The sequence below is a fragment of the Acomys russatus genome, chromosome 20 (assembly GCF_903995435.1).
Source record: "Acomys russatus chromosome 20, mAcoRus1.1, whole genome shotgun sequence".
Lineage (NCBI taxonomy): Eukaryota > Metazoa > Chordata > Mammalia > Rodentia > Muridae > Acomys > Acomys russatus.
Genome location: NC_067156.1, coordinates 65,881,858 through 65,909,783, shown reverse-complemented (window position 1 = coordinate 65,909,783; position 27,926 = coordinate 65,881,858). Strand labels below are relative to the sequence as shown.

The 27,926-nt window shown below is 46.4% G+C and overlaps 1 protein-coding gene across 1 annotated transcript; it reads left to right on the top strand.

The window, feature by feature from the left end:
- Nucleotides 1-2,653: 2,653 nt before the first annotated feature.
- Rbfa (ribosome binding factor A) lies at nucleotides 2,654-11,304 on the top strand. The gene is made up of 6 exons (XM_051163722.1): nucleotides 2,654-2,897; nucleotides 5,628-5,847; nucleotides 6,256-6,368; nucleotides 8,949-9,033; nucleotides 10,438-10,511; nucleotides 10,837-11,304. The coding sequence occupies exons 1-6, from the start codon at nucleotides 2,734-2,736 to the stop codon at nucleotides 11,225-11,227; spliced, it is 1,047 nt and encodes a 348-aa protein (XP_051019679.1). The 5' UTR covers nucleotides 2,654-2,733; the 3' UTR covers nucleotides 11,228-11,304.
- Nucleotides 11,305-27,926: the final 16,622 nt, after the last annotated feature.

The following is a 27,926-nucleotide window of genomic DNA, read 5'->3' as shown; positions in this document are numbered from 1 at the left end:
ATTGTACAGAGGCTAGAAGCTTCCAGAGCTAGGCCTAGGTTAGCAGAAGGAGGCAGTAAGCCTCCACGCCAACAATTGAAACAGGAGAATAAAGTTTACATTTACAGTATAATATGCTGAGACTGAGCTGTATCTCAAATTCCTAATACAGTTGAGTTGATCACACCATCCATAAGGTCTACTTTTTAGAAGAGTTGTATCTCATATGCCAACATGCCCACAGCACAACCCAGCTGCATCATAGAGTAAGTCGTTAAGAATTACAAAGGAGCCAGGAGCAGTGCAGCATGTCTTTAGTGGCAGCACTCTTTTTCTTTTCTTTTCTTTTTTTAGCACTCTTTTTCTCCCCCCCCCCCCTTTTTTAAGATCTATGTCTGTAGCTCTGGCTCACCCTTGAAGGAATCCTCTTACACACATGAGCCACCTCCAGTGGCTACAGGCATGTACTCTACCTCTCCCACATAACCAGCACTTGCCTAGCTACCTTATGTTACTATGGACAGATGTCCGTCCACCTGGCTATGATGCTGTGTGAGGGAGGTGCTCCAAGTTTGTTTGGACTGTAGGGATATGACCTCTGCCCTAACCTGATGGCTCTGTGTTTCTGCCTGCCCAGAAATGAAGTGCTCCCTCCCAGTCATTGGAGCACTCAGATCTGAGTAACAATTTACAGGGGTCCCCAGGATGGCTGGGAAAAAACCTTAATATGGAGCCAGGCATCCCTTAAGTACTGTTGACCCTTTGCTCTGCAACGCCTGGGAGATCCTGCTGGCCTGCAGGTGAGATAAGGATAGGATAATGGACTGTGAGGTATTAACAGCTGCCTCTGCTTCCGTACAGCCTCTGTTTACTGCTATGGGAAAGGGATGGCATGGCCTGTTTGTTTTGAGACAGGGTTTTTCTGTGTAGGCCGGGCTATGCTGTAACTTGCTCTATAGACCAGGCTGGCCTCAAACTCAGAGATCTGCCTGCCTCTGCCTCCTGAGTGCTAGGATTAAAGGCATGAGCACTACTCAGAGAAATGGGCTTTTTATTAATATATAGTAGGAGAGAAAAAAAAAAACCTAAGGAAAGTAAGACAGTTTTCCTGCCCAGCTGTGGATGCCATGGACAACTGTACAGCACACCTTTCTGATGTCCTTAGCCAGTCATGCACACCTGTAATCCCAGCACTCAGGGAAGGCGAGGCAGGCGGATCACGGTGAGTTAGAGGCTAGCCTGGTCTACAAAGCGAGTCCAGGGCATCCAAGTCTAACACAGAAAAACACTGTCTTGAAAAACCAAACACCAAAACAAAACAAACCCACCTTAACCCAACCTCCACACAGCACGCTATTGGGCAGCATTACTCCAAATTGCTCCAACCCTACTGAAATAGAATAAGTCAGAAAAGACCAATTATTAGATCCTGGTTCCTTGATTTTTTAGTGATTCGCTTAAAGCACTGCCTGTCCTGACTACTGCCGAGCATGGCTTCCCTTGCTACCTGGAGCAGTATAGCTTGGAGAAACAGCTGAAAGAAAAGGCCACTGCCCTTAACAACTGACTACAAAACCTCGGCCTGCAGACAGCAAGTTTAAGTGCAAACACCAGGCTTGTTTCTTATTTGAATTTGGGTGAAAACTCTGGACTAGATCTACTGATTTCTTGGTGGACCAGGTTGCCTTCCATCTTGTTAAAAACCAGTTATGTCCCTGTACTCAATTTTCTCCCCAATGATGAAATGACTGCTTATTTTAGTTGAGTGGAAAAAACACCACAGGGAAAAAGGAGAGTGGGAAAACTAACGACAGCAATGAAGAGAACCGAGTCCTCCCTCAGGAGACTGCAGCGCAGTTAGGCTCGCCAGCTCCAGCTACTCATCCACAGCACCTGGATGCAGAGGCTGTCTGTTGGGTTTTGGGTTTTCAAGACAGGGTTTCTCTGTGTAGCCTTGGCTGTCCTAGACTCGCTTTATAGACTAGGTAGGCCTTGAACTCACTGAGATCTGCTTGCCTCTGCCTCCCTGAATGCTGTGCCCGGGTACAAGGGTTCTTAATTCTTCGTCTGCTTTTTACCCTGGTTTTTCACTTTTAAAATAATCTTAAAACTAATACATCAAGCCATAGATAGTCTTATATTGATGACCATCATATACTGGTTCCATACACGGTGCATTGTATGTTTGAGTCATGTTAAACTTAACTGTCTCCTCTAACATTTATTGCTTGTTTAGTGGTAAAATGATTTAAAAAAAAAATCTAGCTTTTTGACATGCACACTACAGTAATGTCACCATGGTTTAAATAAGCTGGGTGGGGCTGAAAAGATGGCTAACCTGTTAGAAGCACTTGGCTGAGTTTACAGAGAGCAGGGCTGGGTTTCTAGCAACCCGTTAGGCAGTTCTCAACTCTCTAAGTCCGGCTCCGAGGGATACCATGCCCTCCTCCGGCTTCCGAGGGCACCTGCATTTACGTGCTTATTCCACATACACGCAGTCAAGTAAGTAAATAATAAAATAACTTGCATGGCTGGAAAAAAAAAAACCGCTGGGTCATTTGGACCGCTAGCCACACTGCCCACTGTGGCGCCCCGCCCACAAGGCTGTCATAACTCCGCGCCGTAGCCACGCCCAACGTTGGCTTAGCCACGCCTACCACGCGGAGGCCTTCCTGTTGCCCGGTCAGAGGCCGGGTCTTTGGTCTTCTGAGGTTCACACGCCCACTCGTGGTTGTGGGCCGCGCGCTCCAAGGAATGTGGGCGGGGATCGTGGGTCTGAGGGGCACCTGCGCACCGCTGCAGGCCCTGCGGGGCGGCCACGGGGTCGCGCTTCTTCCCGGCCACGCGCGGGCCCTGCAAACCTCGGTGGCCTCCTGCGGCAGCAAGAACTTGCTCAAGAAATTTGCCTCCAAAACCAGGTATGCCCGGCAAGGGCCTGCTGCGGGCCTGGTCGCCTGGTGCACGGTTAAATGGAGGCAGTTTCTGCAGGGAGCGGATGCCCACAGGGCCTGGGCCGGTACCATGGGGACAGATGCCTGTGGGGAGGGGGGGCAATGCTATCTATATTCGTGTTAAATGGTGATTATTGGCAGATCACCTGCAGTTTCACCTGCTCGTTATGTACAGCTTCCTGAAACCTCATACTACACAAAATTCGTCTTAATTAGATATTTTTAATAATAAAGATTGATAAGATACTTTAATTTCACCAGGCGGTGATCGTGCACGCTTTAATCCCAGCACTCTCGAGGCGGAGGTTGGTGGATCGCTGAGTTCAAGGCCAGCCTCGCCTACAGTATGAATTAAGGATAGTCAGGGCTAAGCAGAGAAACCCTGTCTCTTAAAAACAAAAACAAAAACAAAAAAAAAAACCCCAACAACAACAAAAGAAAAATATTTTTTATTTCCACACCTTCTTAGAATCTGCTAAGCGTGGTAAGCCAGTTTATATTTGGGGAGGGGGTTGTTTTAGCAAATGATTTTACAGGTGGCTTTAGGTTTATGAAGAAGTGCATAGAATTGGCCTCAGATTCTCTATTAGAACTTAAGTTAATGTGATGTCCTTAATGTCTTTCCTATTCAGACATGGTAACTAGACTGGTGAGTTCAGTCATCTTCTGTTTGACAGCTTTTTTTTGTTTGTTTGTTTTTCAAGATAGGGTTTCTCTGTGTAGCCTTGGCCGTCCTGGACTCACTTTGTAGACCAGGCTGTCCTCAAACTCACAGCAATCCACCTGCCTCTGCCTCACTAGTGCTGGGATTAAAGGTGTGCGCCACCACACCCAGGTTCTGTTTGACAGCTTTAACAGTTTTTGAGAATCCTGCTTAGAAGTTGTGTGGTTGTCTACCACTGGAATTTGATATTTTCTTCGTGATTTTATGCGGATTGTAGACTTGGGGGGGGGGGGAGAGTAACAGGAAAAGCACCATTTTGTCCTGTCTTATGAAGGACGCAGACAGCCAGCGTGCTTCCCGGTGTTCGGCGGTGTCAGGGGTCCCTTCGGTCATTTTTGGTATGAAGTTGCTATGAAGCCCCCGACTGTAAGAGTAAGAGGTGAGGGATTCTGATCATGGTTTGTGGGCGATTATGGGCCCCTTCATTATTAACTCATTCGTCACCATGGGCTTGTGGTTATCCACGAATGTTTTGTTTTCCCAGAAGTGTTCCATCTTTGGCCATCAGCAGCCCTCTCAACCCCTTTGTTCCCTTTGACATACTCCACATGTTTAGCAGTTCCTTACTTTCTGGCACTTCAAGATGTCTTAAGCTCACCTTACGTATGCCTCCTTCAACCCTGAGAGACATTTTTGAGAAGTCCAGAGAAGTTCCTGGAAGGGGCTGGAAAACACGGTCCAGGAGCCAGGTGTGTGTAGCCTTTGGTCTCTCTGCTCATAAGCATTTTGTCCTTACCTGGAGCATTTGCCCTCCTTCCCCACACTCCTGGAGGTCCCTTCTGTTCTAACAGGCTTCCTCAGCGTTCAGTGGAACATCAGCCTTGACCAACAAGGCGTAGTGCTTTCGTGAAATTTGGAGATAAAACCTAAAGCCCTGTCTGCCCTTCCACCTTAGATGGACACAAGTCAAAGTTACAGGGCTGTGGTAAATGTCACTCCCACAGCCATGTTGTTGTCCACTAACTGGTTGTTAGCTTCCCATTAACATACCCGTGTCCAGTAAAAGCACCTACACTTGAAGCCTTTTGATGTAGTTCAGCCAACTCCTTATTCTTAACTTTTCTTTTTAAGAGCCTCCCTTTTTAAAACATTATTTATTATGTATACAATGTTCTGTCTGCATTTGTGCCTGCTCAACAGAAGAGGGCGCCAGATCTCATTATAGATGGTTGTGAGCCACCATGTGGTTGCTAGGAATTGAACTCAGGACCTCTCAAAGAGCAGCCAGTGCTCTTAACCTCTGAGTCATCTCTCCAGCCCCAAGCTCTCCCTTTTAAAGATTTACTTAATGTTTATGAGTTTGTGTGTGGGTGTATGTGTGGTTTCTTGAGACAGAGTTTCTCTGTATAACAGCTGTGGCTGTCCTGGAACTCACCCTGTAGACCAGGCTGGCCTCTAACTCACAGAGGTCCATACCTGCCTTTCCCCTCTTGATTTCTGGGCCTACAGGTGTGCATTGCCACCACTCAGCCTGTGTGTGTGATTTTTAAAGCTGTGGTAGCACATTCGAGGCCTGAACACCCCCTCTCATTTATTTTATGTGTATGAGTATTTTTTTTAAAGATGTATTTATTATGTATACAGTGTTCTACCTGCATGTACACATGCAAGCCAGAAGAGGGCACCAGATCTCATTACAGATGGTTGTGAGCCTCCATGTGGTTCCTAGGAATTGAACTCAGGACCTTTGGAAGAGCAGCCAGTGCTCTTAACCTCTGAGCCATCTTTCCAGCCCATGTATGAGTATTTTGCCTGCATGTATGTCCAGTCACCATGTGCATGCCTGGTATCTGTGCTGGTCTAAAGAGTGGGTCAGATTCCTGGAACAGTGATTGTGACACACCACATGGGTGCTAGGAACCGAACCCAGGTCCCCTGAAAGGGTAGAGAATGCTGTTAACCACTGAGTCATTTCTCCAGCGCCTTCCTCCCCCAATCTAGTTGTTTTTTTTTTTTTTTTTTTTTGGCTATAGAAAGAAGTTTTGGTACGAAGGTCCATCTCTGGGGCCTCACTTGACTCACAAGCCATCCAAGTATGAGTTCCTCATGAAGAGCACCGCCAAGAAGGCTAGGAGGGAAGACAGTATACGCCTGAAAGCCCTCAATGGCCTTCTCTACAAAGCACTGACAGAATTGCTGTGCACTCCTGAAGTGAGCCAGGAGCTCTATGACCTGAATGTGGAGCTCTCCAAGGTGAGCACAGGTCGGGGCTGGGAGCAGCAGGGCACACACCTGAGGTCTTGGTTTGGGACTGCAGAGGTGGTGCCAAATCTGATTTAAGTTGTGGGTCAAAGTGCAGAGGCAGAGCCTTTTCTTTACCTGGGTGAGGGGCCTGTGACTACATGGTGCCAGCCAGTGTGATGAGACAAAACATTAGAAGTAGTTGAGGAATGTGGTGAGGTAGCCACCCTGCCTTTGTCTTGATAAAGATAGTGGGGGTCCTTTCCAGCATCTGGAGAGATTGCTATGAGCAGTGCTGTGGGGTACCAGACTAATTTTCTGGGTATAAGAGGCCAAGGGAGCTGTAGTCTGCATCTCTAGCATACTGTGTGAACTGTGAAGATTAAACTTAAAGTAACTTGCAATTTGGGTGCACCTCAGGTCTCTGTGACTTCAGACTTCTCCGCCTGCCGAGCATACTGGAAGATAGGTGTTTCTGCAGACCAGAACAGGCACACGGAGGCTGTCCTGCAGAGGAGCGCTGCCTACATGAGGTGATGGTGTTTGCTTTCTGTGAGTCTGCCTTCTGCCTGCACCTTAGGTGGCTTGGCCGTTTGTCTATGGGTAAACTTCTAAGAGTTCTCACTGAGGAGTTTTGCTTTTAAAGAAAATCTTGGAAGCATCTCCTTGATTCTTAGAGTCTAAGCTGCATTTTTCTATAAGACCTAATATAATCAGATTTCTTAAACGTTTGGTAGGGTTCCACAGGGCCTTTCAAAGCGCTGTGAGGCAAGGACTGTCTTGGCAATGCTAGGATGTACTGTCTGCCTCACCGTGCTGAGGCTGCTTCCTTGCCCACACTTAATGAACACGCAGTGCCTCATTCACCTAAAGGCATCCTGAATGAGCAAGTAAAAAAAGTAAAAATATGAGCCGGGCGTGGTGGCACATGCCTTTAACACCAGTGCTTGGGAGGCAGAGGCAGGCAGATCTATGTGAGTTCAAGGCCAGCTTGGTCTACAAAGTGAGTTCCAGGATAGCCAGGGCTACACAGAGAAGCCCTGTCTTGAAAAAAAAAAAAAAAAAAAAGTAAAAATACGGTATTTTAAATATTGGCCTTTGATGGGAAACACAGGCAGATCTCTGGGTGCTGAGTGAGGCCCAGTGTATTCTGCGCAGAAAGGGTGAGAGAATGCCTTTGGCTGCTCAAGTGTAGGTTTTTGGCAGACATTTCTAAGAATGCACAGTGAACCACTAAAGAGCAGACAGCTGGTCATACCCAAGGCTGGGCCAGAACTGAGCTGTCTGTGAGCTTGATAGCCAGAAGAACTTCAAGGCTGTTCTTGTGGGATCATGGGTTTACAAGTGCCACACGGGACTGTGCAGGGTTGACCTAGTGTCAACCCTCGACCAGCGTACAAGGCTGTGAAACCACACATGGTTTAGCCTGCCAGACCCTGATGCACTTTACCGTGATGCTTAATTGGGTCAGGTTTTGTGGGTGGCCAAAGATGATCCGGGCTTTCCTAAGAACTATTAATACATTTCCCCTTAGGTTCTTATCTGTGTGAAGCCAGTTTCATGTGTATCAGCAAAAATAGCTGCAGGAAGTAGGTTCAGAGCGTTGCCCTCCACTGAACTTGGCCTCAAAAATGTGCACACACACAACCAAGGCAATTGTCCTCAATACTTCCTTAAAAAGTTTTTTTTTTCCACTAAAAAGTTTTTTTTCCACTAAAAACGTTTTTGCCAGCAGTTAGTAGGCCTTCAATGGCTTGTTTTAAATGACTTTTACAATGTGTCATTTTTAAGTTTCTCAGATTTAATTTTCAGTGTAGTAAACATCAGTAGAGCAACATAAACAAAAGTCGGCCATTCTCAGTAAGACTGCAAAGAATCCTGAGACCCAAGATCTTGAAATTGATGAGCTGCTTGGATGCCATGACGTTACTCAGTGTCTTAGTTAGGGTTTCCGTTGCTGTGACAAAACACCATGACAGGGAGGGAAAGGCTTGTTTGGCTCACATTTCGACGTTGCTGTTCATAATTGAAGGACGTCAGGACAGGAGCTTAAGCAGGGCAGGAACCTGGAAGCAGGAGCTGATGCAGAGGCCATGGAGAGTGCTGCTTATTGCCTCGCTCCCTCCGACTTGCTCAGCTTGCTCTTTTAAAGAGCCCAGGACCACCAGCCCAGGGATGGCACCACCCACCATGGACTGGGCTCTCCTCCATCAATTACTGCTTGAAAAAATGTCAGACAGTGCATCTCATGGAGGAATTTCCTAAACTGAGGCTCTTTCCTCTGATAATTCTAGCTTATCTCAAGTTGACACAAAACTAGCCAGTACACTTAGCTTATTCAGTTAAAAAAAAAAAAAAAGGCAGAAGTCCAGGTGGCCACACATCTCAGCATCTCAGAGTCAGGTGTCTCCCACACACATGCAGCTCCTCCTGTGGCTCTTGTCCCTTCCTTCACAGACTACTCTTTCTCAGGAAGAAGACTGTGCTGGGAAGCCATGTGTGGGGTCCATCCAGCATGTCTGTTTGTCCTGCTCTGTCACATTCCCTGCCAGGGTCAGTGGCCATCCAGTCCCACAGAGAGTGTCTGCAACTATCAAAGAAAGATCATTTCCTCTTTCACTGTTAAGCAAGTGGGGTTTGGGTTGGAGACAGTCAGAAACTTAACTCTTTGAGGCTATTGTGATCGCCCAGAATTTGGTGTCAAAGGTCAAGGGGTTGCAGGGCTGAGATCTTATTTGGCTGGTCTGCATCACATGACTGAGCTGTACAGAAATGCTTCATCTCTAGCGTGCAGGCATGTTAGGCTGGAGTCCTTTCGGGGACTGTCCACTGAGGACAGGATGCTGTCAGGCCAACAAACAACTTGTTCACTAGGGCCCAGCCACCGTGGAACAGTGAAGAACAGCTCTGGTACAGTGCGTCTTGTATTCTTTTGTGATGCGGCAGTTTGGAAAAGGCTTCACCAAAGCTTTGCTTTTCTCTCCGGCCATTTGCCTTCCCTCCTGTTCCTGCCTCCATAGTGAGCAAGTCTCCGTCACAGCCTGGTAAATGTGTGGGTTTGACGTAGTTACTGTTTTGTCCTTCCTACTAAATGTCATGTGCTCTCTCCTTAGGCATCTTTTGATGTCTCAACAGACCCTGAGAAATGTTCCACCCATAGTGTTTGTTCAAGACAAAAAAGACGTAGTCCTGGCTGAGGTGAGCTTTTTAAAGAAATAGCCTTCCCCCATCCCCTGCCCCCACAAATCCCATGAACTCCAGAACAAACATCCATCATCATCTATCTGTCTGTCTATCAATCTATTTATTAATTAGATTTTTAAAATGTGTATGGGTGTTTCACCTGTATGTCTGTCTGCACCACATGCATTTATTGCCCTCTGAGGCCAGAAAAGGACATTTGATTCCAGGAACTAATATGTGGGTGCTGGGAATTGAACCCAGATCCTCTGGAAGAGCAGCCAGTGTTGCCAACCACCAACTCATTTCTCCATCCCTATTTATTCACGTTTATATGTGTGGGTTCCATAGAGTTTCCATGGCTATGATCAAGCAACACGACCAAAAGCAACTTGGGGAGGAGAGAGCTTATTTCAGCTTACAGTTCCCCATCACAGCCCATCCCTGAGGAAGTCAGGGCAGGAACTTGAACTGGACAGTAGCTGGAGACAGGGACCATGTAGCAGTTTTGCTTATACGCTTGCTCCTGGTGGTGCTTCCTTACATACCTGAGGACCACCTGGCAAGGGTGGTGCCACCACAGTGGGCCAGGCATGCCCACATCAATCCCTAATTAAGAAAATGTCCTATAGGCCAAAAAATACTCTTCAGGTTTGGCCACAGGCCAGATTCCTCTTCCCAGATGACTCTAGCTTATGTCAAATTGGTATAAAACTAGCCAGCGCAGTAGGTGAGGAGGTCAGAGGACAAGCTTCTTCCATGTCCTGAGGATTCTACTCAGGTCACCAGGCTTGGCTTCAAGTGTCTTTACCCAGTGAGCCATTTCCCCTGCCCAAATAAGTAGCTTTTTTACTTTATACATTTTTTATACACACATTTTTATACTCATTTATATTCATTAATGAATAAAATTTTAAGCTTTCAGTTAATTTACTTGTCTTTATATTTTTTAAGAGATAGTCTCATTTTGTAGCCTTGGCTGCCCTCAAACTTGCTATGTGGACCAGGCTGACCTTAAGCTCACAGACATCCCTGCCTCTGCCTCTCAGAGCCCTGCTGCTTTTGTTTCAGGTCTGTTGATCCCTCCGAGTGGGCTCCTGTGGCTGTGACTGTCTGTGACCTTCTCACATCTGTTCTTGCCATGCTAAAGGCTTCTCAAACACTCAAATTCTGTGGCAAAACGGAATCATTTTGCAAAACTGCTTTAGAAACCAGTACATTTTAGTTATACAATTCAACCAGTGTCTATTTTCCTCATAGACTTGCCTAGTGTTACCAGTTCTAGAAAGTTCAATTGTTGTCAGGGAACTTGGGACAGGTTGATGGAGCAGTGAGGGTGTGAATCACCACACTGAGAAGGCATGTGCCCTGGAAGCAGAGGGCAAGAGCTGTGGCCTTCCATCTGCCATGCTTGCCTTTCAGGTAGATCGGTTACTCTCAGTGGCTGACTTTGGACCCCCAGATGAAAGGGATGGCTCGGCACAAGATGGTTCGAGGTGAGACATGTGGACGTTTTTCTGTTACCTGTGACAGATGCCGCCTAGTCTGTGCCTCCAGCAGCCTGCATTGCCCCTTGGTGTCTGCCCCTGTGTCCAGCCCATGTCTGCATAGTTCTGGGTGACTGCCTGAGCACCACCATACTCAGACGCAGAAAGCTGGGGATGCACACACTGCCATCCCAGCCGCTGTCTCTGATTCTGAAGGATCTGACCCAGGGTCACCTTTCTGTGTAGCAAGTGCTCTATGCAGTTGTTCTGGTTTTTACACCCTGGTTTGGAGCTTGGTTTAGGCTCTGTATGAAGGCTTCTCTCCTCCCCACAGGAACCCCAATGTCTTGTCACCACATGACTCCCCAGAACCAACTACACACCCAAACCTGTGTGGGATTGACCATGAGGAGCTGAATAAACAAATAATGGAGTACAAACGCAAGAAGGAGAAGGGGCTCCTGAGTGTGCGCCTGGCCCCACCGCCAGGGCGGGGGCTGCTGCCGGAGCTGCCTTGTTTGCCCAGGAAAAGGAAGGCACCGTCCCGCCGGTACCAGGACACTTCCCCCAAAAGCTTCCTTTTGGGTGAGGAGGATGAGGACGAGGATGAGGGCAGCACCACGGACTATGACTGCCAAACCCACGAGGCAGAGGAAGAGTGGCAAACAGAAGCTGGAGATAACCGGGGACAGCAGGGCCTCTCTGGCCAAAGAGAACAGGGGTAGGGGTGAGGCCTCAGTGCTGCCTGCCCCATCCTGAGGGTCGCACGGATTGCTGGACGACACATTGGAGCAGAGTGTAGAGTGTACTTCAGAGACAGTCGATGTAGGCGGAGCTCTTGGTGGAGGTATCCTTATAGTGTTTGTTGTTCAGCAGCTTTTTCCAGCTCTTTATACAGTTAATTACCTATCCTAACTCACTAGAGTTTTCTCCATTGTTCATGTGGCATCTTATCAGTGAGAGACTCGCCTCACAGTCACTAGCACAGGCAGCCTGGCCTCAGGGGGCGGAGAGTTGAGCATAGAACCCATAGGCCTACCTCTGCAGACCTCCACAGCTAGTTCTCAGTGCTTGCTCCCTGGTCTCTGGGTGACTTCTTTTTAAATAAAATGTTTTGTATTTATTCTTTGAGACTTTCATAGATAGACAATGGATCTTGCTCATATCTACTTTCTTATCTCCCTTCTAACTATTCTAGGGTTTCACTCCCTAAGTCTCCCTCCCAACTTCCTGTCTCACTGGATCTAGTTAGTGCCGACCATATATAACATGGGTGCAGAACTCTCACTGGAGCACAGGCAGCCTACCAGGGGCTACACTGCTGCCCCTAAGGAAAACTGACTCTTTTTCCCCTGGCAGCCGTCAACTGCCAATTGCTCCTTTTCTGAGGGTGAGGCCTTAAGACCTCCTCACCGTACATGCTGACATGGTGACTGGCTTGATATTGTGCAGGCAGCCGTGAGTGTGATGATCTGTCATGTCTGGAAGATGTGGTTCCGCAGAAGTTTTTTTCATTTTATTATTATTATTATTATTATTATAATTATTATTATTATTATTATAGTTTTTCAAGACAGGGTTTCTCTGTGTAGCCTTGTTGTTGTTGTTGTTGTTGTTGTTGTTATTATTATTATTATTATTATTATTATTATTATTATTATTATTATTATTATTATAGTTTTTCAAGTCAGAGTTTCTCTGTGTAGCCTTGACTGTCTTAGACTCGCTTTGTACACCAGGCTGGCCTCGAACTCACAGAGATTCACCTGCCTCTGCCTACCGAGTGCTGGGATTAAAGGCGTGCGCTACCACTGCCCGGCCAGAAGTTCTTCCTAGGACTGGCTGTCCTAGGAAGAAAGGAGTCTTTCCACCTCTCTCTTGAAAGTTACTCCCTGAGATTTGAGGGAGAGAGGGTGTGCTATAGGTAAGCCCCACTTGGCTTATAGTTACTTGTGTCCTTCTATGCACTTTGACCAGTTGTGAATCTCTGGGAGTCCTCTGATGAAGAAAATGACTATACTAATCTGTATTTGGAAGGCAGTTTGATACTGTGTCCATGTAGGTTCTGTAGGCCATATGACCTCCCAGCTACAGGTGCTCTACCACGTTTACAGTACCAGGCATGAGTTCCCTTCTGAGAGTGGAGCTTAAATCCAACCAGAAGGGAATTGGTTACTACTATAACATTCATGCCTCTGTTGTGTTGATGGGCCCGTCTTGCCAGAATGGTCACTATTATAGCTCATAGGTTCATAGCCTGGTAAGGCGTTGGATGACTTTTCTCTTGCAGCAGCCTGCATAGCGTCTTCTAGTACTATGAAAGCTAGTCAGCAAGGGAGAAAGTTTTTAGATCAGCACCCACTTGAATACTCCATGTCCTATGACCAGTATGTGTGACATCTCCAGCAATAAGGTGTTACCATTAAGTTCTAATTAAGAGCAATGGTAATAGCATGTATTTTTTGCAGGGAAGTGTTGGCGTTTGGTGGGGAGGGGGCTTGACCAACAATTTGAAGGGAGATTCTGTATGGCAGCTTCCCCTCTTCCTCCTCCTCCTCCTTTTCCCCCCCTCCTCCCTCCTCCTCCTCTTCTTTCTCATTCTGTAATTTATTCCCTCATATAATATACCCCAACAGCCTCCTTCCTCTCCCTCCCACACACTTCCTCTCTGCCCCAGATCCACCCCTCCTCCATTTCCTTTCAGAAAAGGGCAGGCCTCCCAGGGACATCAGCCAAACATGGCACATCAAGTTGTAAAGGCTGGATGAGGCAACCCAGTAGGAGGAAAAGGGTCCCAAAAGCAGGCAAAACAGGTTTGTGTGGAGGCTGTGATGGTGTGTCACAGGTCGGAGGGCTGCCCATGTGACCCTGCCTGTCATCTAGATATGATTGCCCTATGGTGGCAGACGATGTTTGTCGCTTTTGCGCTTCTGGCTTCCCTCCAATGTGTATTTCCTAAAATGCATCCTTGTGCCAGATGACCCCCGAGGGACACAACGCACACTCTGTTGTGCTGAGTGGTTTGTATGAGCGCCAATGTAAAGGCTCATTGGGCTGTTTACGCTTCACCTTGTAAATTATCTTATCCTGTTTTAAACAGGAAAAGAGAACAGAAAGCTCAAAAAAGTGAGAGACATGGTACTTAGACTGCGGAAAGGATACTAGCTTCCTGTGAGCTGAAGCAAGATTGCAGGCCACGCATGGGAGCATTGTTGAGTGTGACTCAGATTGCTTGCTTACTCTGCTTTAGCTCAGATGTCAACGGGTGCCATAGTGACATCTGATCACACCCAATAATAGCCAGTGACATGCAGCCACCAGCAGTCATAGCCAGCAGTCAGCTGTCTTTCCAGGACAAATGTCTTTTCCAAGTTTTATCAAGACAGCATCTTTAAGCTGACAGCAGAACAGTGGCTCCTTGTTACTTACAGACTGTGTGCTTGAGAAGTCAGCTGCTCTGTCATTACACTTTCAGCAATTCTAGTACTCACACAGAACAATTTAAATACTCACTCAGCATATACTCCAAGCTGAGATGGAGTAAGCCAGCATTCTGCATTCCTTTGCAGCTAACCCTAATTAAGTGTCCTTTTCATGGACTTTTACCTTAGTCACATACTTGCACATCTTGGTGGTAGTTTTCCTGTTTCAAACAGCTCCAGGCTGGTCGTGGTAACACAGGCCCATAATCTTAGCATGAAGGAGGCAGCAGCAGGATAATCGAGCTGCCAAACTGGGTTGTATAGCAAGACCCTATCTTAAAAACAAAACAAAAAGAAGAAAACAGAAAAGCTTTAGGCTGTGGGGAGGAGTGTATCTGTCAGTCCCTGCCCAGGCCCATAATAGCCTCACCTAAATTCTAGTTATATACAGTAATACAGTCTACACTGTTACATGCAGCCTCAGGAATATACCCTAAAGAGCATGCACACATCTGAGTCCCTGGTGTGTCTGATGCACTCATAGTTTGTCTCATGCATATATGTGGGTATGTGTGTATCTAGAAGTGTATGTGTAAGTGTCTGCATGTACAAGTATGCATGGACATGCCTGAGAGTACCCACATGTGCTAATGCAGGATTGAATGCCTGTGTATGCGTGTATCCATGTGTGAATGTTCATATGTCCACATGTGAATGTGAGGGTGTGGATGCCTGTGTGGAAGAATGTGTGCATGGTTATTTGAATGCCAGTGTGTGAGGACCTGTGTGCATAGACTGTAAGCGCTGGGAGTTCTGTGGCCTAACAGTGCTGAGATCCACAGGGCTTGCACATGTGCTGTTGCTGGAAACCTTGTCCTGGGATGTGGGTGCCTTAGGAAGCCTTGGCGCTATAGGAGGAGAGAAAAGTGGGGTTGGAAAGATTGGAATCCCATGGAGGCCTTTTGCCCGCTCTCATCTGGCAATTGGAAGATTTAGAGAATGTTCTACTGTGTTCTGTGGTCACAGCAGGGCCCCTTGGCTTGCAGCTCCTCCCTCTAGTGGGACCTTGGTCTCTGACCTGTGACAGGAATTCTGAGAGGGTTAGAGTCATGCAGTGGAAGGACTCTCAAAAGATAATTTATGAATACATGTCATTAACCATTCAGGAAGATGAGTCAAAAGAATCACAAGCGAAAACCAGCCCCCAAAAGACCCTGTTCAGAACCAACCCAGCAAAAGCCTGCAGCTTTTCTCCTCTACTTTGGTGATTTCAGGTTACAACACTTTTATACTTGACCATGTTGACTGCATATTTGGTCTGGAAATAAGATTGGTTTGGTTTGTGAAGCTGTAATGTGCCATGTCAAACACTTAAGATTTTCAGTGGTGTCAGCAGAGTGGAAGCTCCTCCCCCTCAGACTCAAGACAGCCTGTTGCTGGTTAGATGTCACCCACTTAGGATTGTCCCCTGTACCAGTGGTGCCCTTTACCCCCTCATCCCTCCTTCCTGCCCTGAAGGAGTGCAGCTCAGCTATTGTGACAAGCCCCTGTTGTATCCGAGGAGGGATCTACTCAAAGCTTGCCTCTATGGCAAGAATGTCACATCAGCCAGGCGTGTTCTCAGCTTGGGCTGTCGCCAGTGATGTCCATGCTGCTGGGTCTACAATGGTGACATCTGGCAACCTGTCCACTGTGAAGTCACTTTCTCCTGTGCCTGGCCAGGGGAGTCACTCAGCATGAGCTCAGAGTTCCTGTTTGCTCAGTAGTTATATTACTCTGTCATGCTCGTGTGCCTTAGGGCCACATTGTCCCCAGCTGAACTTCGGGAACTTATGTTAATGTCTTGTGGCTGTCCTAATGAGGTACCACTAACTTGCTGAAAACAACAGGAAATTAGTCTTGGTTCTGGAGGCCAGAACCCCCTGAGGCTCCAGTGTAGGTATGCTTTTTTTTTTTAGTTCTTGTATCTACTACCTTTCTCCACCTCAATCCCTCCCAACCACCCAACACTATGTAGGTGAGAGTGAAAGTTAGAGGGGAAAGTGGGGTGTAGACTTGTTTAGACTACTTCTTGCTGATCAGGGACATCGGGGTCCTAAGGACAAGTCCAATCTTCATCATCAGAATACTTAGCAATCCAGCAAATGCGACAGCCAACACAGCAGCAGGGGGAGCAGCAGCCACAACAAGCCCTCTCAGGACTCACCATTTGTACACTCTCCAGAGTCCCCAGAATTAAGCTATATGCAGCTGGCAAAATTCACACCCCTCCTAGAACACAAGACAAATACAATTAACAGCTGTGGACAATCTGACAGCCCCATATCTCACACCTGGGATTAAAATAAAAACGTATTTACATAAGATAAACTGGTTTTTTGGTTTTGTTTTTTGTTTTTTTGTTTTTTTTTTTTTTTTTTTTTTGGTTTTTTGAGACAGGGTTTCTCTGTGTAGCCTTGGCCATCCTGAACTCACTTTGTAGACCAGGCTGGCCTCGAACTCACAGCGGTCCACCTGCCTCTGCCTCCCGAGTGCTGGGATTAAAGGCGTGTGCCACCACGCCTGGCACTAAACTGGGTTTTTTATTAAACCAAAATTCTTACTACACTCTAGGAAGGGACCTTCTGTTTCTCCAGCTCAAAGTCCTAGAGCTTCTGCTAGATTCTTCTAGGTCCTCACCTGCACCGGCCTCCCACCTTCCCATAGCCAAGTCTCCTCAAAAGTTGCCTCGTGAAGATACTTGTTTAAGAGCTCCAGGGTGACAGTGGTTTGCGATCTTTAGCTAATTTACCTGTGAGGACTATTCCCAAATGAGATCATTTCTGGAACCCCATGGGTGCTCATGAGAATGGCAGCTGTGCCTTTGGGCCACTGTCCTGTGAGCACTGCCCACCTCTCCGCGCTCTTTCTTTCCTGCCCCACCCTACAGTGTGCCACTGTTTGACTCACTTCAGAGAGGAAGGAAGGATAGTAACTGGGACACAGACACCAGGGGTGCCCAGTGCTGCTAGGGAAGAGTTGGGCAGCGCTGGGCACACTGTGCATAAATTGGTGGCTGTATTTGGCTCTGTGGAGTGCAGGTGGAGCCACACATTCCTTGGAAGCAGATGCTGGAAGAATTTTGAGCAAGGTGGGTACCAGCATCTAGGCAGTGAGTGAGAAAGACAGTGGGCACAGGGGTCTTGGGCTGCCTAACTGTGTGGGCATATGTCTGGGCAGAAAATTCAGTTTAACTTGTGTTTTGGATCTTCTGAATATGACTCCCCTATAAGTGATGGTGTCTTAGTGTATATTGCTGTGAAAAGACACCATGACCACAGCAACTTATAAAGCAAAACATTTAAGTGGGGCTGGCTTATAGTTTCAGAGGTTTATCATCTATTGTCTTGGTGGGGAGCATGGCAGCACGCAGGCAGACACGGTGCTGGAGAAGGAGCTGAGAGTTCTGCATCCTGATCCACAGGCAGTAGGTAGAGACAGAGACTGAGATTGGCTTAGGCCTTTTATTTTTATTTTTTCTTTGTAGCTCTGGCTGTCCTGGAACTTACTCTGTAGACCAGGCTGGCCCCAAACCCAAAGTTGCTCCTGCCTCTACCTCCAGAATGCTGGGATTAAAGGCATGTACTAAGCCCACCCCCAGTAGCACACTTTCTCTAAGGTCACACCCACTCCAACAAGGCCACACCTCCTAACCCCTCAAGTAGCGCCACTCCCTGATGACCAAACATTCAAATAGATGAGCCTATAGGCACCATTCTTATTTTAACCACTAACTATGGGTACCTGTTGACCACGCCTCTGCAATAGAATAGGAGGAAGTCTTCTCTAGGGGAGCCTGGGTGGCAAGCCATATCAAATCCTACCACAACCTGTGTTGTCTTCCTCCTGCTGCAAATCTGTAACCTCCTTCCTTCCCTAGCACAGATGTAGACTGTTCCTCTTTGAGAAACAGGCATCTGTGGACAGCCTCACCACTGTACTCTTCCCAGTGTGCCTGGCCAAAGTGGCCCCACTTTACCCCAGTAATTCTGACTCCAGAAATGTTCAATTAGCTCTCCCACTTCTTAAGTCAAGAATCCAGTGTTACAAAGATGGCTTAAAACTCATGACTTTGAGCAAGTGTCTGTGGGAACCAGTTGCTTCCACTTGTATCCTGTTTAACTGTGAATATCTAGGAAATAGGATGATGCTCTTCGCCATATTATTTTACCTTAAACTGTTAGACTTTGATTGTCAGAGTCTATTCCTGGAAGCTGAATTGAGAGCAGGAGTCCAGAGTTGATGCAAAAGCAAAGGAATCTATTAAGCTGACATGTCAGGGTCCACCAAACTCCGGGGAGATGGAAAGACCTCGTTCTGTAATGGCTGGAGGGTTTAAATACCCTTACAGAATACAAGCATGATTGGTTAGTTGACCTTTAAAATGATTGGCTAAGTAATGTCGCAGGCAGGAGAAAAGAAGGAAGCTAGTCTCCTAGTGTCCAGGGATTATCCCAATTGGGAGGGGTAAGTACATTCCTGAGGTAGTGGAAAACTTTAAAACACAAGCTGGCCATCCTGCCACACACAGTGATCTGACACTGCTGTCCCCAGTTCAAGCTGGACTCTTCATTACCAGACTCTTCCAAACAAGTAACTGATGTGTGTTTCCATAGCCTTACTTCCATATTGGACTTTATACTCCTGTGGCGGAACACTTAAATGGTGTTTTTATACTCAGACTATTAGAACCTGTCCCAGACTGGGGACTCCATTGTCACTCCTCCTCCTTCCCTCAGGCCATCCATGTAGGGATGCACGTTGACACTGGATTGCCCCGAGGGGAGAAATGCTTCTCCTGTACAGCCCTTCTTGTGACGCAGCTCTCCTTTACTGTGGGGAATAAGGGCTATATAAGCCTTGGGGAGGAGAGTAGGGGCTTTCCAGGCGAGTTGTGCCCCTTTGGCTGGGGCTGAGGTGCTAGGAATGCTTCATTTGCACGGAGAGGAATTCCACGTGTCCCAGTCACTGGGCTACGTGACTGCTTCAAGAATGTCAGAGGTGAGGGTCAAAAGACTACGTGCACTGGAACACGAAGGTACAGAGCCACACAGTCCCTGGAGCACCTTCCCATGTTTATTCTGCGCCTTCTGTGATCCCAGGCCACAGGTTGAAAGGGGGTCAGAGTTTCAGGATGGCCAGACCCTCTCTCAAACAAACCACACACAAGCAATACAAAACCAAACCTCCTCCTTCAGAGATCAGTTAAATGGTGTTTGCAATGTTCGTCACTTTCCCATTTCAGAAGTGTGATTTCTGTGTGTAGCCTCCCGTGGTATAAACCTGCCCTCTGCTGGCTCCAGGTCTGATGATGAGCAGGAAGCTTGAGAGGCAGGGGCTCCTGTGCTGCACATGTGAGGGAAGAGGAGCTAACCCGAGATGACTAATTTGCCTTTATTTGCATTTTAGTCCAGTTGATTAATCTATATTAGTTGATACCCAGTATGATAGATGTGCAACTCTCTCCTCCAAGGTGGCCTCAAACTCTCTGTAGCCAAGGATGGCTTTGAACTCCTGATACTACGTCTCCACCTCTTGTGTGGGAATTGCAGATGTGCAGCATGACACGACACCAGGCCTCAGTGTTTTATTTTAAGTGAACAGAAAGAAGAACTTGCAAGGTGCAGGCATGTGCTCTCTTGCTTAGGAAGTGATGGCTGGCATTTCTTTCATATGTTAGCTTCAGAAATACTGACTCCAGCAAAGATATGCCCTGTTAGAAGAACACAGAGCCCCTGCCAGTCATCCATCAGTGTAGTTTTTCTTCAGCTCCTGCTTACGGTCTCTCTGCAGGGGGCTGGATGGCTCTCACATATTAGTTATGCCTCAGCATCTGATGGTCAGCCAGCAGCTTTGACCTTGGCCTCATCCGTGCTTCAGGGATTTCTGACGTGCAGTGCTATGACGTGTGTAGGCGGAAGACTCAGATAGATCATGCTGCTGGCATAGGCCTCTTCTGAGTGCTTGTCTCTGATATCACAAGACCCAAACCCTCCTCATCTGAATAAGGAAGTCATGCTGGAAATCACTAAATACTATTTAACATTCTGCAGATTCTAGGTAGTCCACAGTTATACCTGCTGGTGTTTCTGCAGTACAACATGACCCAGGGCTGTCCTTTATATATGAGGCACATGCGAAAATATCAACTCAGTTTTTTTTTTTTTTTAAATGTCACCGTGACAATTAACTAAGAGAAACAAAGGAAGAAGGATGATTCTGACAGGTTTTCACAGATGTCAGACTATGGGCAGCTGGCTCTGTTGCCATGGTAAAGCACATGAGCTTGAGTCTTGTCCGTGGGTCAGAGTTTAGGTCTGGCTCAGTTGTCAAATGGACACTAGAGTGTGACACCGAAACAGAAGTAGGAATGTGCTGTTGACTGTGGCTGCCCCTCATGGCCATACACTTGTGCCTGGACACTAGCCTGTAAGCAGCTGCCACTGAGTCCCAGATGGCTGAGAACACAAAGCCAGTCAGGGTCAAAGAACCGGTGTTTGTTATTTCTAAGACCTACAGTGTGCCAAGGCAAGGCCAGAAATGTGCTTGCTTCTAACTTTCTAATTTGGAATTACACAAAGGACAGTAAAATCAAAAGAGAAGACTCTGAGAAAAAAATCACTGAGGAAGCAGAAATAAGTGGACCAGCCAAAGATATGTTAATTATAAGTGAGGGAGTGAGGGAATGTATTGTTATTATTTTAAAATTTATTTTAAGATTTATTTATTTTTATTTGTGTGTATGAATGTTTTGCCTGCATGTATGTCTGTGCCCTATGTGTGTGCATTGTCCATACAGGCCAGAAGAGGGCATTGTATCCACTGGAACGGGAGTTACAGACAGTTGTTAGCTGCAGGGTAGATTCTAGGAGTTGAACCGCGGTCCTCTGCAAGAACAAGTACTCTTAATCACTAAGCCATCTCCCTAGCACCTTACTTCTTATTTTTTGAAATATGCCTTAAAACTATGTCATCCTAGCTGACCTATAGTTCACTATGTATAACTACCAGTCTGCCTCTTGAATTCTGGAATTAAAAGTGTATACAACCATGTTTGGCAAATTTATTTTTATTTTAAATCCTAGGTTCTAAGTCGTACTTGCTTTAAAAATGTAAATATTTTGATTTTGTGAGAAAACCAGAATATATTTAAATGACTATTATGGGAAGGACAGAGTCTGAATTAGGAATTATATAGTTTTGTCTTGTTTTCTATACAAAATGTATAGTTTACATTTTGTGAATGACTAATTTCTGAGGTTTTCACAGCCGTTCAGTGGTACACTCTGTACAGGCAACAAAGGGCATAAGTATGTCTGTGGTTCGTACTGACTGGCCTGTTTGCTAGACAACCTTGGCATGGAGAGAAACTCTCACACATCTCAGGACCTAAGTCTGAGTCCTCAGGGCAAGAATCACCCTAAGAGCCGGGCGTGGTGGCGCACGCCTTTAATCCCAGCACTCGGGAGGCAGAGACAGGCGGATCGCTGTGAGTTCGAGGCCAGCCTGGTCTACAATGCAAGTCCAGGACAGCCAAGGCTACACACAGAGAAACCCTGTCTCAAAAAACAAAAACAAACAAACAAACAAAAAGAATCACCCTAAGTTTATCTTCAAATACATCGTAAGAATGTCCCTACCATCTGGCAAGCCCAGAGCTGAGGATGTCGCTTGGTGAGAGAGCGCTTGCCTAACATGCTCTAGGAGCTGAGGTCCATCACCAGTACTGCAATAAACAAATAAGCTTACAATAAAAACCAAGCTCAAGCTGAAGCATGCCCTGATTCATAAGTGAAGAAAAGGCACTGTGCGTGTGTGCTTCCTGGGACAGGACTCTATAGAAGGCAGCAGGTAGGAGCATCGGATGCTGGACTTGGGAGCTGGAGGTTAGACAAACCACAGCAAGCAAGTTTGGAAGATGGCCTTGTGACAGGAAGATTGTACCATGGTAGGAGAAAGGACATCTTGAAAGGGGCATAGGGAAATAGTGTTTGGGAGACCACATCCCAGTGTCATTTACTAACAACTTACAAGTCTGCTCAAAAGCCAGAAAGTGAAGATAAGTTAGAGAGAAAGAAGACAGTTGAAGATGAGCCTAGGAAATTGTCTTGGTTATACTTTCTGTTGCTGCAGTGAAACACCATGATTAAAGTCAAGTTGGGGAGCAAAGGATTTATTGGGCTCACGCTTTTACATTATGGTCCATCACTGAAGGAAGTCAGGACAGAAACTCAAAACAGGGAAGGAACCTGGAGGCAGGAGCTGATACAGAGGCTATGGCCAGGTGCTGTTTACTGGCTTGCTCCCCGTGGCCTGCTAAGCCTGCTTTGTTATAGAACCCGGGACACTAGCCCAGGCATGGCCCCACCCACAATGAGCTGGGCCCTCCCCCATCAATCATTAATTAAGAAAATGCCCCGCAGGCTTTCCTACAGCCTAAGGAAACGTTTTTCTCAACTGATGTTTTCTCCTTTCAAATGACTTTAGCTTGTGTCAAGTTGACATAAAACTAGCTAGTATAGAAACTGTGACACAAACTGACGTTTGGGTTTTGGACTATCCCTTCTGTTTCTTTCTAGTCTGTATTCATAGTTTGTAGAAGCCATACTGCTATGTTGAAGGTCTGTTTTCTCATCTGTGGGACATCTAGACTGTCTGAAGCCACCACTATCTTTCTGAGCTACATTTCATTGGCAAAGGAACATGATGCCATCTCTATGCATTGTTGTGGGGCTTAAACATGAACTCCATTCTCCTTCTTTACCTTTTTAGTTTTGGGAACCTGGGTTAGTATGTGGTAGAAGCTAGTTTCTTTCTTTCTTCATTGCTTCCTTTCTTTCTTTCATGATGACTCTTTAATTTTTTTTACTTAGTTAATTTTGATAATGACTTTTAAAGCTTATTTATTTGTTTGTTTATTTGTTTAGTTAGTTTTTCAAGACAGGGTTTCTCTGTGTAGCCTTGGCTGTCCTGGTACTCTCTCTGTAGACCAGGCTGCCTCTGATTCCGGAGAGCTGGGATTAAAGGTATGTGCCACCACCACCTGGCCTACTTATTTATTTTTATTTTATGTGTATATTTGTGATCCTGAGTGTATGTATGTGTACCCTGTGTGTGCAGGTGCATGCAGAGGCCAGAAGAGGGGGTTGGATCCCATGGACCTGGAGTTAGAGGCAGTTGTACATGTCCTAATCTGGCTGTGAAGTGAACCCAGGTCCACTGCAAGCACAGCAAGTGCTTTTAGCTGCTGAGCCATCCTTCTAGCTCTCCAATGCTAACTTTTTAAAATGGCTACAAATATTGTGGATTGGCCTTCTAATTAAATCTTAGCAAAGCCGGACGTGGTGGCGCACGCCTTTAATCCCAGCACTCGGGAGGCAGAGGCAGGTGGATTGCTGTGAGTTCGAGGCCAGCCTGGTCTACAAAGTGAGTCTAGGACAGCCAAGGCTACACGGAGAAACCCTGTCTTGAAAAAACAAAAAGCAAAGCAAACAAACAAACAAAAAAGACTTTAGATGCAAGATTGTGCAGAACAACCTCTTGGGCTAGAGAGATGGTTCAGCAGTTAAGAGCACTTACTGCTCTTCCAGAGGTCCTGAGTTCAATTCCCAGCAACCACATGGTGGCTCATAACCATCTCTAATGTGATCTGTACCCTCCTCTGGCCTGCAGATGTACATGTAGGCAGAGCACTGTATACATAATAATAAATAAATCTTTTTTTAAAAAAAGCTTAGCAATGTTGTCAAGAGATCAGCAGCCACAAATGTTCCTTTGGTTTCTTTTAAGGCAGGATGAATCCTGTTAAAACAGCTCATGAGAGTGCTCTGGAGAGCCTGGGAAAGTAAAAAGTGTGCTTGGAGGGAATGAAGGCACCCAGCACAGAGCTCTAGCTAACAGCTCTCTCTAGGGCCAGTCTGTGCTGTGATTGGATGTCATCTGCCATCTTCGTGTGCCGTCCCTTTCAAGATGCCCTTTCTCCTACCATGTACAATCTTCCTGTCACAACGCCATCTTTCAAACTTGCCTGCTGTGGTTTGTCCAACCTCTAGTTCCTAAGTCCAGCTCCCGATGCTTCTCTCTGCTGCTGTCTATAGAGTCCTGGCCTAGGAAGCACACACACACAGCGGCTTTTGTTCATGTCTAAATCAGGCCTGAGCTTGGTTTTTTATAGTTTGTTTGTATGTTAGAAATCATTTTTGTTCTCCATGAGGCAGATGCAGTCGATTCCCATGATTTGCAGTGGTTCCGTTTCATAGGGTCACTGTAGACACTGGATTGTTTAAAGAAACCTTATTTCACATGTACTGCGGAATCATTAAGACTAAACCCACAGCCCGTTGGAGGCCCCTGCTGTTTGAGGGTGCAGTCCTCCCAGTCTGGATAGCCTTTCTGAGCTTGGCCCTAGATGGAGGACTCCCTCTCCCTGGCAGGGCCTCTTGCTCTCTGCTTGACCTCATCTGGAGAGAGTCTTTAGGCATAGATGTCTCTAACCATATCTAGTATGTGGCCTTTTGCACAGTTTCCTGCTACCTCTGCCTTCCCTTCACCTATAGGATAATTAGGTACGTGCTCCTGTTCATACGAGAGGAGCATGCTGCCGGATGAAAACCAAGCATCCTTGGAATTCCTAGCTCCAAGTATGCACACCTATCCTGGGAGCTCTCCCTCTCCCCGCTCCCTAAAGACCATAAGTCTTTCTTCATCTGGAATAAAGTTGAGCTATCTGGCTGACGTGGTTCCTGGAGGCTGTTCTGTCATGCTCATGGCCTTCCGCACCCTGCGCTCCTCCTGCCCTTGTGTGCTGATGACCAACAGTCCCCCAGGGAAGACCCACAATAGTCAGCCACACATGTGCTTGAATGAAGTGTCTTACACACATGCCTCTTCTCCATGAGGCATGCTACAGCCACCTGTGCTAAGGGCCTTAGACAGCACTTCCCTCCTACACTCGTGACAACTTAAAATTGCAGAACCAACCGGAAGCACACAAAACATGAGTGTGTGATATGAAAGAGACCACGCTAAGGCCACTTGTCTCTCGGGCAATCTGAGACAAGAAGGTAGAACATGGCTGAGGCTGTAGCTGACAGAGAGATTGGTACCTTCTAGCCCTAGCGGGGCTTTGGGAGCTGGAGGGATTGCTGCTCTTGGCACAGCCTAGGCAACTGTGGGAAGATGAGCACTCGCTACCTTGTTGGTAGAAAGTTTGTGTTAATGACATATTTCAATTTATAGTCCGGCTACTGGGTTCTGCTTTTTCAGGTTTTCTGCTTCTTGCAATCTGGAGCCTATGAGGACTGTGTTTCCACCTGTTCCTTGGATGCAGGGTGGCTTGCTTTGTCATGACCCCAAGCTGCCACTGTCTGCCCTCCGTAGCTTCTGTCTCTGAGTCTTGCTGCCTGTCTCTGAAGCACCAGGCACTGGGAACCCCAGTGACTTTGTACTTCTGTGTAAAAGGGAAAACACTCTGTGACTGTCATTCCCGCCTCTATCTTGTTCACACAGGTTCTTTTGTTTTACCATCGTACTTCCTAAGAGTCAGACCTTTATCCTGATTTTTTTTTTTCTTGAGACAGAGTTTCTCTGGGTAGCCTTGGCTATCCTGGACTCTCTTGTTAAACCAACCTGGCCTTGAACTCGCAGAGATCCACCTGTCTCTGCCTCCCTGAGTGCTGGGACTACAGGGTGCGCCACTGTGCCCGGCTTTTATCCTGATTTTTGTAGGCTCCCAATTAAGCATGCATGACGTGACAAGACAGGAAGAACCACAGCGCTGTCCTAGGAGACTGGGCCCTGGGAGGGCTCTTAGCACAGGACTCGGCGCCTGTTCTTTATCCGAAAGGCTCATGGTCCTCGGTATACGTCTGTTTCAGTTGAGTTTTCATAAACGCTGATGATTTTAGTGAAAAACAGGCCGAAAAGAGCCCATTCTGTTCCTGGCTCTCTTGGTCAGTTCCCCATGTGATGGCTGAAGAACAAAGAGCCAAGCAGTTCTCCCTGCTTCTCTGCGGCTCACTTACCGGGAAGTTAAGGTGCCGATTAGGAAGGGGTGGGGCCTGAGAGTCAGAGCAGGGCTGCTTGGGTGGATTCTGGTGATGTTCCTAACTCTTGGGAATTTAGAGTCCAGTGCTATTCCCCCACTGAGGACATCAACCTCCACTCATTGTGTTCAAAACAATGCAGTGCAGTACAGAAATTCAGTATATATGTATATGTTATTCTGTTTTATTATTGTTGTTGTTGTTTTGAGAAAGGTCTCACTATGTAGTCTTCACTGGCTGAAAGATCTGCTTGCTCCTGTCTCCTGAATGTTTGAATTAAAGGCATGCACCACCATACCCAGCTTGTTTTTTATTTTTTTACTGAGAATATTTATATTTATTTGTTTTGGTTTTTATTTTAATTTTATTATTTTATTCAGATTACAACTAAATTGTTTTCCCATCACTTGTATCCTCTCATTCCTTCCTCCCTCCTGCTTTCACCCTATTCCCCTCCCCTAGGTCTAAGACCGAGGGGAACCTCCTCCCCCACTATATGGTCATAGGCTATCAAGTCTCATCTTGGCAGCCTGCTTATTCTTTCTTTGAGTGCCATCAGGCCTCCCCACCAAGGGGAGGTGGTCAAATATGGAGCACCAAAGTTCATGTCAGAGTCAGTCCCTGCTCTCTACATATCTGTGGAGAATGTCCTGTCCATTGGGTAGATCAGAGTAGGGGCTCAATGTTTACTACTTATATTGTCCTTGGTTAGTGCAATAGTTTGAGCAGACCCTCCTGGGCCCCGATCCACCCAGTATGATGTTCTTCTTGTAGGTTTTTAGGACCCTCTGGATCCTTCTATTTCCCCATTTCCTATATTTCTCTTACCTAGAGTCTTAGTAGGATGTCCTCACATCTGTCCCAATATGGTAAGTGAAGACTTTTGTGGGACGTGCCTTTTGGGCTAGTGCCCACTTCTGGGTTAATTCATTCATTATGATCATTTCTAGTCCCATCTATTTGTCCACAAATTTCTGGATTTCCTTGTTTTTAATAGCTGAGTAGTATTCCATAGTGTAAATGTACCACAGTCTTATATTTATTTGTTTTTGAAGCAGTCTTATAGTTGTCATTTTGGTATCCATGTAACACTGAAAAATAATAAAAGTGTCTTTACCAGTTGTGGTCTGTACACTCTTCAGAATGTGTGGTCTGCTGCTAAGGAGAGGGCTCCACACATCTCTTCAAAGTCCCCTTTCATTATAGTGCTTACGTTTTCTACGTCCTCACTGATCTTCTGTCCAGATGATCTACCCTACCAAACAAGGCTTTGAAATCTCTAAACTGCTATTGTACAACTGCTTTCCCCCAAAAAGTGTATTTCTCATTGGAGTTCTATTATTCAGTGGATACATGCTTGTGTTTGTTCTATCTTGTTGATTAGTGGAGTTTCAATATGTAATGTGCTTTTTTCCCCCTTGTGTGTCGTATTGTTTAAAAAAAAGTCATTGCAAATTTTTACTATTCACATTGTTATTTGTGTATTTATTTATTTTATTTATTTTGGTTTTTTTGAGGCAGAGTTTCTCTGTGTTAACTTGGCTGTCCTAGACTCTCTTTGTAGACCAGGATGGCCTCCAACTCACAGCGATCCGCCTGCCTCTGCCTCCATGTCCATGTGCGCCACCACGTCCAGCCTTACATTTTTATGTTAGTCCACCTGCAATATATGTTTATATATTGTAGTGGTTTGAGTGAGGAATGTCCCCCATGGGCTCAGGTATTTGAACATATGGCTTCCTTTGTAGACCAGGCTGGCCTCAAACTCTGCATAACCTTGGCTGCCCTGGACTTGCTTTTAGGTCAGGCTGAACATATGGCTTTCTGTTGATGGCGTTGTTTTGTGAGGTGGTGGAACTTGAAAGCCACAGAGCATGGCTGAAGGAAGCAGGCTTTGGGGGCTTGTGGCCTTGCTCCAC

Bases quoted from the DNA above. Each gene is read 5' to 3' on its own strand.
- Rbfa (XM_051163722.1), top strand. From the start codon at position 2,734: ATGTGGGCGGGGATCGTGGGTCTGAGGGGCACCTGCGCACCGCTGCAG. The intron at 2,898-5,627 runs GTATGCCCGGCA...TTTTGGCTATAG, and splicing joins AAATTTGCCTCCAAAACCAG to AAAGAAGTTTTGGTACGAAG. The intron at 5,848-6,255 runs GTGAGCACAGGT...GGTGCACCTCAG, and splicing joins TGAATGTGGAGCTCTCCAAG to GTCTCTGTGACTTCAGACTT.